Raw genomic sequence first — 12,707 nt, forward strand, 5'->3', positions numbered from 1 at the left:
TTGAATATAAATATGTATATAACAATTTTGGTATCCCGTGCGTTAAGCTATATCAGATCATTAAATGAATGTTTTTGTTTTAATTATTTAATTTGAAAATTCCATTCACCTATTTCTTGTAAAATAATGATCAAGGATGATTCTTGAATGATCAGTTATTTCATGGGGATACCAATTAATTTGTATTTTACCTGTTTATATGCTTGTGTATTTATCTATTTTGTTTTTGCTGCTGTTATTTGTTTTATTCTTACCAAACAGGGCCTCATGGAAGACCACCAAATTAGTGATATGTGCCTCCCTGTATAAATATCAGAAATAAATAAATAAATAAATAAAAAGTAATAAAATGACAATTTTTATCAACTTGTATGTAGGCCCTTACAATAATTATTCCTTTTTAATGTGTTTAATATTTTGTTTAGGCACCTTAACCTTGAAACGTAGTGCTTCTGACAGTAGTGAGTGACGTTATATCGAAATAAGATTGAGCATATAGGCCCATTTTATTATAAATTAAGAGTCTTGGGTAGTTCGGTATTTAGAGTGCGTCTATCAGCGCACTCGAAATCTGAGAGAGAGAGAGATATATATATATATATATATATATATATATATATATATATATATACGTACGCCATCTACGGCAATATGTGTATTATGCGCCCACGCACTGATTGGTCTGAAGTTTGAGATCGGCGTTCGCGCGATGTGCTTTCCTATTCTGTCCGTGAGGCCTCAACTCAGTCTTATAAACTAGATCTCTATGCCTCAACTACGCTCGCCCGCACACCACATGACGTTTTTTCTTATCCTCTTTCGAGGTATTTATTAACAATAATATATAACCATACAATAATAAACAATCAAAGTTGATGGAATTGTTTATATATTTTCACCTTGTTTTCCAAAAATGTATAGTTACTGACACTGTCCATAGGTCTATATGATTTCACCATAGATTTAAAATCAACCCATGAAGAATTTGCGTTGTATTTTTTCCGCCCCCACGCCCCCCCCCCCCCCACTCAGTGTTATTTAGGGTACGCATATAGCTTGTTCCCTATTTTTGAATGCACCCCCTATCTGAGGACTGCCAATATCCGAACCCCCCTTCCGCTGGTTTTTCGCGGGCTTTTCCTGCCTTGAAGATTCCCCTAAATCCGGAAAAATGCTCAATGTACCGCCCCCCCCCCCCAAATTCGGAATAATTTCTCAGGAGTCCAAAGAGATGAGAGGAAAAAAAACACCCCCTTTTTAAAGAAATCTCCGGGTGAAAAGTCAAATACACCCATTTTTTTTACAACTCTCGGGCCGGACTTTGTCGCACGAAAAGTACCCCTTTACCGGACATTTTGGTAACACGCATGCGGTCATTCATTGAGCACTATTTTTTTTTTTTTTTTTTTTTGCCCCCGAAAATTTGAAAATCACGCCGACCGAAAATTCGCTCAGTGTGGGGGGGGGGGGGGGGGGGGGGGTGGTGAACGCATTTTTTTTTATCGAAAATTTAAAAATTTGCACCCCCCCCCCCCCCCCCCTGGATCCGCCACTGGCTCTATGATACAGCCCCAAATCTACAAGTACCTTAGCTTTCTATATATATATTAGCTGTCTTACTGAAATTAGCGCTCAAAATCTTTATCAATTTACGTGTCCCAATGTATGGAGAATTCTTTAATAAAATTAAGACGCTCAGTGCAGTTAGAGGTAATCTCAGTGGATTAACCATCAAAATTAGAGACTGAAGCTTTCGGTCTGTACGTGCCTTGTTAATGCGTTACAATAGTGAATGGATTTAGTGCGTGCTAAATTGGCAATGAGATTTTGGCCAATTTTGAGGCCAACTTCAGCCTTCGAGATCTAAATTACAAAGCACGAGTACGAGTCGAGTCGATCGCGAAATCGATCGCGCGCTACGCTACATGCGCCCAAGCCACGGCCACGGTTACCTCCAATATCATAACACAGAACGAGGCGATTGATTCGAAGTAGCCTAATTATAGACGGTGAGTTCGAAACAATGTTTGATTTTTTTGTTGAAAGAATCACCCGCCCCCCAGGCAGACGACCTAAAAGATTCCAGGATTAGGCGCTTGTTCAGAAGTCTATCCAAAATTTTGCTCCGTCGTGGTCCGTGGGCGTGGAGCATGTGGAGACTGTACTAAAACCACACATAGCGGCCTAGATCTAGATCTAGGCCCTAGTCCTGGCTGTGTAATAAAAGCTGTGCTATTGATTCTCAACATTTCAAACACCACTGTACAAAACCCAACTGATTAAACTCAAAATCGGTACTTTAGTGACGATTGATGACACCTAAATAGCAGTAAAATAACTTTTTTTTTCAACTTTCCGATGTTAGAAGGAATAATTAAAAAAATTCAAATTGTGAGTCCACTGTCAAATACTTGCCGATCAGCCGCATCGGCATGATTGTGTGCATCTGTGTGTTATGACTGTATTGACTATTCATGTATTCAAATGCTTCCTATTAACACGTAGTGCAGTGCTATAGGTCAATGGGCATTAGCATTGACTCTGTATGCTTTGCTGGAGTGACTAAAACCACTCCAGCAAAGCATATTATTCTAAACAAGCTAACAGAATAATGACATGAAAAGGCTAAGAACATTTATGGCACCTCTCTTAAATTTTGATGTGCTTTAGTTTAGTTAACCTGGAAAGGTTTACCTTTACCTGAGATTCTGGAAGAATGCTGTGTTCTCAACAGTCGGGTTTGATGAATTATGTGGCAGATGTGACAGTCTTTAATTTGAATAAACATTGAACATACAGTGTATCAGTACGTGTTTTTATTTGTTATTTGTCTTCACAGCTAAACTGAAGCATGGATGCAACACAAGCAATCGACTTCTCTGATGAAGAGAGTGAAGAAGAACATGAACATGAACCAGGACAGAAAAAGGCTGTGAGTGATATGATGAGGGCAGAATTTTAAATGTAAAGAAAGATTCTTATGACATTGTTTCTAGTCACTGGTACTGACATCATTCCCCCCCCCCCTCCCCTGGCCCCCCCCCCCACTCCGTGAACGGAGGGATACCATGAGTGTTCCCAAACTCTCTGGCTCATAACAAAAGAAAAAGGTCTACCCGTATTGACTATATACACACGTGGCTTTTGCTGAAAGGGAGGGGGGGGGGTGCTGAAAAAGGCTTGTATGACAAAAGAAAAAGGTCAACCCATATTGGCTTTACACACCAGACTTTTGCTGAAAAAGGGGGGGGGGGGGGGTTGCTGGGAACAGGCATATGCGTACCCTGAATAACACTCTCCCAGATGATTTCTTTTCCTTAAATAATAGAGTACAATGCTATGTCTTCAACATTAATTTAATCTGAATTTGTCTGCTGTTGATAGGAAGAGGATCTGACACAGTTTGGGTTAGTTGTTCAGAGGTCAAAGTTCATAGAGGTCATAACATTTTACAGCGCTTGTGGTAATAAGCTTCTGGTGAAATGTGCGGATGTGAGAATTGCACAAATCGCGGAGGCATAATTGACAGTTACATGCAGTCCGAATAGCTCTTGTTTCCAAATCAGTCACTATTTTCAGCTAATTTAGTTGTGAACCTAAAACCTGTACCTACTACCTAGTGTGCATTACTGGTGGGGACAAGTGATCAGGTTTCATTATTGCCATGTCAAAGGTCATAAAGATCAATAGGCTTTTTGTTCTCATCCTGATATTACAAAGAACACTTAAATCCAGGATCTTAACTGAATTTAGGCAGAGGCATATTGTAGACACAGTCACATTTGTTTTGTTTTTACCTTTCTTTTTAATAACGAAGGTTGCCTTTCTTCATATCTTGGCCCAGAAAGATGTCTCTGCTTCCAAACACCCTATCTACGAAGGTAAACCATGATTATCAAGATACGTGTAGGAATTTAACAAGCATAGTTATGCCATTGCCAAGTAAACTTGATGTTCACCATTTATTTCTGGTACATCTTATCTCATGTATATATGTAATTTATTTTTTTATTTTGTTTATTAAAACATCTTTATACATGATAATATGTTCAGGTATACTGTTTTTCAACATGGTCCTGTTAAAGCCCCACTGTCCTACTTACTTGCTCCCTAAACTTCCCCAATTGGTGCCTGTTGGTCCCCCATGATCCTCTTTTTCTTATGTTAGTTGAGAGCTGAGTTAATGAAATAGCCACCTGTCAGTGACCTCGCTGTGTGGTCTAATCCCTTCTGGCCCAGTAGTATTGACGGTCTTACAACCAAAAAATTACTTTTTTTTTTACGAGGGCTCTTTTCAGATTTTCCCTTAAAAAAATAGCCCCCCTTAATTATTTTGCGGTGGCTATTTTGGAGCTCAGGGGGGCTTTTTTTTTTTAAAGGTTGTATTTTTTTTAAACGCGGTTTTACCTAATTAAATTCCAAGCAAAGGCAAATATAGATATTTGTAGCGTACATATGTCTGTAGAGTATTGCAGACATTCAGATACCCATGATTTATTCACTTTGTGTTAAACGTGTGGCTTTATGATTTACATATACATGTAACTAAAACTTGTCAAAAGGAGCGTTTTGTTTTACTGTTCGTTTTTTATATCCTAAGAAAATATTATCACTGACACGCCTATAGGAATTAATTTTTTTATGGGGGCTACTTTTCCCCATTGCCTAAAAAAAACCAAGGGGCTACTTCCTTAAAGCCATATTGTAAGCTGTAACAATAAGTTGTGTTTTTCCTAAGCCATCATACTACTAGCAACCAAATTGGTAGGTAATATGTTATTTAGTCTTTTTTTCTGTCCCAAATTTAATTGTTATCATGGACAATGCAATCCCATTAAAAAAAAATGTAGACCAACTCCCTTTAAAATTGTGTTATTTAGACCATTTATAACCATTAAATGTGAGTAAATATTTTTACTGTTGTCCCACATACCGATGTAGGGTCTATTTGTTATGCCGAAACATGCAAAATCATGGCCTTATTTTTTTTTTATAGACTCTAATTCTAAAGGCCAAGCCAAAGCTAGTTTCATTTCGTAGACAGAAATTGATGTCATCATCACTCATGACAATTGGCCTGGCATGGCATCGATCGTATATAAATAATTTAATTTAATTAAACAGTTGTAAGAAAGATTCTGAGGAGTAGGAACATCCTTTATATATTTATTTACGGTTTTTTTATAACAAAATTCAATTTCTGTGTACGAAACTTGCTTTATACCGATTTTACAGGAAAAAAATCCGGCATTGATTTTGCACGTTTCGTTATTACAAATATATCAGTATGTGGGACAACAGTAAAAATATACTCGCATTTAATGGTTTTAACTTATAAATAACACAATTTTAGACGGAATAACATTTTTTTAATGGGATTGCATTGTCCATGATAAAAATTAGGGCCAGAAAAAAAAGACTAAATACACATATTACGTACCAATTTGGTCGCTAGCAGTTGAGCTCTCGTCACTCGCAAATACTTATTTGCTTCATACAAGGAGCGTGCGGGCGCGCGTTGGAGCTGAGCTAGTACGTTTCTGTGTATTGTGAACGTGAGCGAATTGCGTATGCATTCATGCTGTGCACGAAACTACATCGGGGCCGGTGGCCTGTCCGGCCGCCGGGAGCTTAGGCGCAGGCAGGCGGATACCGCTGTAGATCTAGCTACAGTAAGACCTCAACATACGACCGCCGATCCGCTGCAACTCACAAAACTTTTAAAATGTTGATGGAAGTTTCTAGTTTTGGAGTTGGTAGTTGGAACGGAGATTTCACTCAGACACATCAATAAATTGGTTTATTAATTCATAGGGAATATCAATTTATGGCGGGGGCGATTTTTCAAGATATATTGATTTTTTTTCGCCCTCGTCTTGATTTTTACCGTGGCGATTTCAGAGGTTTAGGGGGCGAATCGCCCGTCGCCACCGTGTATTTTTTTCGTTGCGGTCTTTAAATCAACTAAGTGTTTTTGTTCTGTAAGAAGATATCTTTGATATTCTATTTTTGATGACATTATTGTATCTGTATCTGTGCAGGAGATAACTTCATCGGTCGTCATGACAGCAATTCCATTCACATGCCTTACAAGGTGAGTTATAATAATAATAATAATCTTTTAAAGTCCACTCCAAATTTTATTAAGTTAAACCGAAAATTGAAATTCTTCTTGCCCAATTGATCGTGAGCCCGGGCAGCCACTGAGCAGCGCCAGATCAACGTTGCTCTATCCCTTTATTGTTGAACGCCAAACAAGGTAGCAGCAACTCCCGTCTTTTAACGTCTTTTGGTATGACGCGGCCGGGGTTTGAACCCATGACCTCCCGGCTGTGAGGCGGACGCTCTACTGACTGAGCCAACACACCAGAAGAAAAGATAAGTTAATGCCTGATAACTATAATTGCAAAAACAGCATTCCTAAAAAAAAGTCCAACAATGTTCAAAAATGAAATTTAGAAATCATTTGCAAGCATGTTGAGTAATGTGACCGTTACATGCATTCCAAGAAAAACAATGCATAACAGATTGTTTAGAATGCTGCCTGGAATTTTCCCCTCTAAAATCGATTGTCTTCTTAATCCCCATTTTTGCAGCATGTAGAAGGAGGTACTAGTACTTAGCTTAATAAGGCTGCGCTATCGAGGGTTAGTTCCAGAATGGTGTTAGAATGGCCGGTGGCATTCCGAAATGCTCCATTAATGTGCCATCCACACAAAGACAAGATTGACAGCGCTACTTTCTTTTACTCGCATTCTGGAATGCTAACAGAATGCACTGCATCGCGGCTGACAGCTATGCCAGTCTTACCATGATATCAAACTCCAAGCAATCACATACATTATACAAATGTATCTATCCACTCTGGTCAGAAAGTGCAGCATTCATTTCTCTGATAAAGTTGAAAAGGAGACTTTTAAATCTTAAACTACTTGAAAGAGAGAAAAGGAAAGGAAGAGAAAACAAAAATTAACATTTACCACTAATACTCTGGCTATGTGACCTGTGTCCATGTCCCCGTCACATCTTCCGATATGGCTTTGCTCCCATTGACCTCTGACCTCTAGCAAATGGCATTCTGGCCGCATTCCAGACGCTCTCTCAATAAATCTGTTGCACCTAAAATGAAAGCAGGTAATTACTTGAAGAATGGAACTAAAAGTTACCACGTGTACAGACTTCAATTACATTTGATGCAAAATTAGGGCCCTGTTGCATAAAAAATACCATTGATGGTAACTTCGCTCAACATCACTTAACAGCCAATCAAATCAAGGTTTCCATGAAAGTCACAATCAATGGTAAGTTTTAGGAAAAAACGCCTTGAGCATTTTATTTTAAGTGGATTTGGCGCCTTACATACAAATCCTATATATAATTATTATTATTTTTCAAAGATTTACCTTTTTTGCTGTGTATTCGTAAATAATTTTTCCTGTGGCTTATTCTTTTTACTTCCTAGGCACTATCTAAGCAGCATGCTTGTATCGAGGTACAAGGGAATTCCCATCTTATCTATGACCTGGACAGCAGAAATAAGACTAGGAGAGGCAAGGTAATAACCATAGACATTTGTGAGTGAGTACCATAAAACCACAAAATGTTGCCAGATAGGAATATTTAGTTTAGTTCTGTTTCTGAAAAGATAAAACTTCCCTCACAATGTTATATCACCCATCAGATTGGATCTTCCTAACCCACTGAAAGAACAGTAGGAATTTCATTCTCAAAGAATGTGATATTTTTCAGAAAAGGGTGCTTAAAAATTGGAGTCTTATCATCTTCTGTGAACTAATGCTGACTCATGAGGTTCAGTGCAAAGGGACAAAAGGAAGATGAGAATTCAATAGAACATTTTGAGAGGCGATTTTCAGATTGTCATCAAACTTGACACACTAATTAGGCAAATCATATTCCTTCTTATTGGTACAGTACATATTTAGCGCTTAGAGACTTCGGTGGTAAGCGCTTTATAAGTAACGTTTTTTATTTGTTATATTGATGTGAGAGTTTGTTTCAAAGGAAACCGGTAACTTTGTCTCAGATTCTGAAACAAAATCCTGGATTTAGCTCATGCTGCAATGATGATTATAATCCTTTAGGTCAGTCAGGAAACTCAAGACTTTTACAGGCCGATCGCCTGTCTGATTATCAAGATATTTATAATTGGAAATCGAAACCAAATTTTGCGTTTTCCTAACAGTTTTTATAATAATAATAATAATAATAATAATAAATTTATATAGCACAGCTTTTATACAAAATATATTCAGCTGCGCTGGTTAAGAGCTCCTTTTTACTAAATTCTACAAAATAAGATCACTCAGGTGAACAAATAAGTTTTTAAATTGGATTTAAAAACATTGAGAGATAGAGTGCTTCTTATTTCTATTGGCAAGCTATTCCATAGTTTGGGGGCAGCAATAGCAAAAGCACGGTCCTCAAGAGTTACTTTAGTTTTGTCATGGGGAATCTGAAACAATAATTTATCTGTGGAACTGGGCAGGCTACGACTGTGTGATTGGACTTAGAGTTGAAGTAATTCTTTGATGTAATTAGGGGCTTGACCACTACAGTCTATGGGTAAAACAAGTATGGTAAAACCGGTCACTCAAAGATTTTTACTTTTTTGAGGCACTTCTTACATGCTAATTTATTTGCATGTAATTCAAGAAGTTTCATATTTTGTTGTTGTTCATATATATAATTGTTTCACAGATGTTTCTGAAACCAAATGTTCGTTATGAGCTGAGGGAGAGTGATGTCATCATCTTTGGTGATGTGAAGTGTCAGTATATCATCCAATCAGAAGAGGTATGTTACCATGGCAACATCAAGAATGATATCCCAATGACCTAGGGTCAGCTTTAATGTACTCCTGGGGGGTGTTTCACAAACTTGTCATCAGTGACAAATGACAATTGTTGTTATGAGCTACTGAAATCCTTGCTTCTGATTGGTTATCAGCAGATTTGTCACTGATATTTGTCATTTGTCATTGAAAAAAGGCTTTGTGAAACGGTTCCCTGTAATAATGTTTCAAGATCTGTTTGATTCATGAAGTTGATGATTAGAATACGCAGCATCATAGAGAGACCCAAACTTTGCGTGATAACCGAGTTCATAAGGTCAAAGTCAAAGAGGACCATAATCCCCCCCCCCCCCCCCCCCAATTCATTGCTCATCAATTGCTATCCTAGTATAAAAACAAATGTTCCTAATATTTCATGTGAACTACAGTATAAAAATGATTGAAATTTATTGGTTTTGGTCAGAAAATTGGACCCTTTCCTATGTCTTAATGGGATAGTTTAGTTCTTGTTTAAGACCGCAAATGCCTTCAAAGTGCACCATGGATATTGCTCTTATTCTTTTTTTATGACATTTCTAGTGCCCTTTAAGGACCTAAAATTGCTATGAAGGTAATTTTAGACCGCCCCCCAAAAAGTATAGTGAACGTTGATTAATGAATTAATTAATAATAACAATACATAGGCCGGCTGGTTGTGCCTATTCTAACCAACACAAAAAAGCCAACATTGGCATTGACTGGAATAAAACGTATTAAGGCGCTTTCTCGTTTTTTCAACGGCTTGTTCAAAATTATCAAATTTTTGTGGTGCCCCACGAAGATTAGTAATGGTTATATTTATGGATATTTCAGCCGTCTCTAAACCGATTTTGATCAAATAAAGGCGATTTTGTGATTTAAATTGCATGTTCTTTCAAATTTGACTCTCAATTTTTCATTATCTCACAAAAAGATATATTTTGTGTAGCGCCCTCCTCAACAAAACTCAACTATCCCTTTAAATTCATAATCAAGATCAGTCAACTCAATTGAAATCACAGTACATATAGAGGTTGATAGATATGACCACTGTATATTGTGAGGTAGTAGGTCTCGATCTTTCCTTGTTTAAAATATTGTCATTCTGCAACCAATATATACAGATTATAAGGACAGTCGGATCCGCCCGTAGAGTATAAAACATGCTTGCTTACATTATATTTTATTGCCTGACGAAGTGTTGCAGCGGCGCACGAAACGTCATGATCGTTAGATCCCTTGTACATTGCGAGACAAACGAATATCACTAGCGATATTATTTATGATAATATAATGATTGTTATCTATCCAGGATGATGATGAGACGGGATCAGAGACTGATTCCGAGCTGATGCTGCAGCCACCAGACTCTGAAGATATGGATGACAAGAACAGCAACGAGGTGAGTAATAAAAAATAATAATAACGTTTTATTTACCCAGGGTAGCCACTTCAGTTATGAAACTGCTCTTCCAGCGGGCCCTGTATAACATAATATGTTATTACTACCCTTCTCCAATCTAATATGCTGAGTGCCTAACTAGAAGGCAGAAGGTCTCATTGTTATAAGTCTTTGGTATGACTTGGCCGGGGTTCGAACCCACGACCTCCCGTTCATGAGGCGGGCGCTCTAACCACTGAGCCACCATGCCCGGTATAAACAATTAAATAAACAAGTGAGATTCAAAGAATACTGTATTACACTGTGGTAATCTTATAAGTAATACAGTCAAACTTGCTTTAATGACCACCTATCTACATGTACAAAGACCACATTTTTTTGCCCCTTGAAAATGGTTTCTCATTGAAACATGTACCAAAGTAACCTGTGCACAAGGACCACCTGCCTATAAAGACCACTTTTCTTGTCTCGATCCTTGGGTGGTCTTTATATACAGGTTTCACTTTAATACAAGCCCATGCATAATGGCTGACTTTCAGATCTAACACTGTTAAAGGAAACCGAACCCCAAGTATTATCTTTACTTATTCTGAGAGATTTATTATAGTATTGCCCATAAATCTACAAGATTCCCCACCAAAGTGTATGAGAAAGGACTAAAGCAAAAATAAAGTACAGTTTCTCAGCACGACATGGGCATCGCCATTTTCTTGATAATGTGACGTACTATGCGAAGTCGCTTATCAAGTAAATGTACTCTAATGTATAGATGCTTCTTTCCCAGACGTGTGTGGTGATGAAGTATTTCATTCACCTGCTATTATCTTTTGTACTATGATTGCCAGAACGCAAATTGCATAAATAAGTTAGTGCCCTTCTGGGGGGAAGGTTTCTTATAAATGAAATAGATTTGTCAACTGCTATAGTGTAGTTCAAACTCCTTCTTAGATGCACTGATTTTTATGTATTTTATACTATTGTCTTGATATTGTTTAACATTTTCCTTGCTTTTCCTCATTAACTTAGCAATGTAAAGATTTTGTTAGTACATGTATTTACTTTTTGTTCATGCATACAAGCATTAATTTTTCCATGTAAGTTAACAGTTAATATTTCTTTAATCTTAAGTATGTTAAATATTGATTTAAACTATTTGTATGCGCCTTGAGCATATCTAGAGATGGATATGTTGCGCTTTATTATTATTGTTATTATTATTATTACCCCTTTCACCCATAGGATGAAAATGAGAATGAAACAAGCTTCAATCTAAACGATTTCTTGCATCCCACCCAGCCTTGCATGCCATCTCCCAAGCTTGTGTTCAAGACCCCTCGTCGTCTGAATGAAGGGAAGGTCTTTGCTGCTGACTCAGATGAGGAATCGCCAAACAACTCAAGTAGGATTCATTCTTGATTTGATTTTATTTATTTATTTTATTTCTGTTTGATTTTCTTTTTCTTTTGCATTTTTACAAATATATAACAAACAAACATTGCAACTTTACACATGACAAAAGAATATATGTAGGATAGTGTAAGGCTGGCTGTACATGTAACTAATCGAAAACATCAAACAGGAGGGTTGACAAAGTAAGCAAAGCTTGATAGCATGACTACCCTCAATTGATACATAATAATACAAATATGGAGGAAAAAAATATTGGTAAAAGGGGGAAAAGAAAGACGGGATGCCCATCAAGATTCACAGATGTATGTGGATATTTGTCTATTCACTTTACTTTCATTTAATTATATATATTTGAGAAGAGTGCAGAGAGCTGTGTGATGTGGGTGCAAGACACCCTTTTTCCACCAGCTGATATAAGATATCACCTTTGTGTAGGGGGGGGGGGTGGTTAATCACATATTGAGACATACGGGGTGTGCCGCTCTAATGGGTAACCTTTTTTACAAAAAGAATCCCTAAACTTGGGTCCCATTTTTAACAGAAATATCCTAAATATGGGTCCGTGTTTTCAAAAAATTTATTTAAAAAATAATTCAGGGTTTTAGCCATGCAAACACCCGAATTTTTTATAAAATGGGCTTTACTTTCAACAAAAATCGGCCAAAACAAGGCAACCCTTAAAAATGGGTTCAGCGGCACACCCCGTCAAAACCAAATCTAAAATTCCCCCCACACACACACACACACTCATGTACACACCTGCAATTTTGCAAACAACAAAATCAGTCGAACAAAATCAGGCTTACTTTTTTAGTGTGATTTCTGGCTGACAAAATATGAGGCAAAGTTGTTTACCTTTCTCTTCTATGAAGAAATACTTCAGAGATCAATCCGATTTAAAGTTTCTGTCTTCATCTGAAACTTTCCTTTTCTTCGCACGTCTCGAAATCGATGCCATGTTGGTTGTTATTTCAAACAAAATCAATGACACAGAAGAAAGAATATAAGGGGACTATCCACGATTAAGATTAATGAAAAAATTATACGGCGGGAGAAAAGGGTTGT

The 12,707-nt window shown here is 37.4% G+C and overlaps 1 protein-coding gene and 1 non-coding gene across 3 annotated transcripts in view; one reads left to right on the plus strand and one right to left on the minus strand.

Annotated features, from left to right (window-relative positions):
• Positions 1-1,888: 1,888 nt before the first annotated feature.
• The window catches only part of LOC582503 (mediator of DNA damage checkpoint protein 1), a 49,617-nt gene continuing 38,798 nt past the window's right edge, over positions 1,889-12,707 (plus strand). For both annotated transcript variants that reach the window (XM_030983462.1, XM_030983463.1), the window contains exons 1-8: positions 1,889-2,009; positions 2,840-2,932; positions 3,818-3,881; positions 6,042-6,094; positions 7,463-7,555; positions 8,719-8,814; positions 10,143-10,232; positions 11,472-11,631. In XM_030983462.1, coding sequence (XP_030839322.1) covers positions 2,852-2,932; positions 3,818-3,881; positions 6,042-6,094; positions 7,463-7,555; positions 8,719-8,814; positions 10,143-10,232; positions 11,472-11,631 — 637 coding nt within the window. In that variant the 5' untranslated portion in view covers positions 1,889-2,009; positions 2,840-2,851. The remainder of the gene's footprint in view (positions 2,010-2,839; positions 2,933-3,817; positions 3,882-6,041; positions 6,095-7,462; positions 7,556-8,718; positions 8,815-10,142; positions 10,233-11,471; positions 11,632-12,707) is intronic.
• On the minus strand, positions 10,410-10,482 carry TRNAM-CAU. Its single transcript has one exon. It is a non-coding gene; the product is annotated as a tRNA-Met (tRNA).

This window comes from Strongylocentrotus purpuratus, unplaced genomic scaffold (assembly GCF_000002235.5).
Source record: "Strongylocentrotus purpuratus isolate Spur 01 unplaced genomic scaffold, Spur_5.0 spur5_scaffold_13, whole genome shotgun sequence".
NCBI classification, from domain to species: domain Eukaryota; kingdom Metazoa; phylum Echinodermata; class Echinoidea; order Camarodonta; family Strongylocentrotidae; genus Strongylocentrotus; species Strongylocentrotus purpuratus.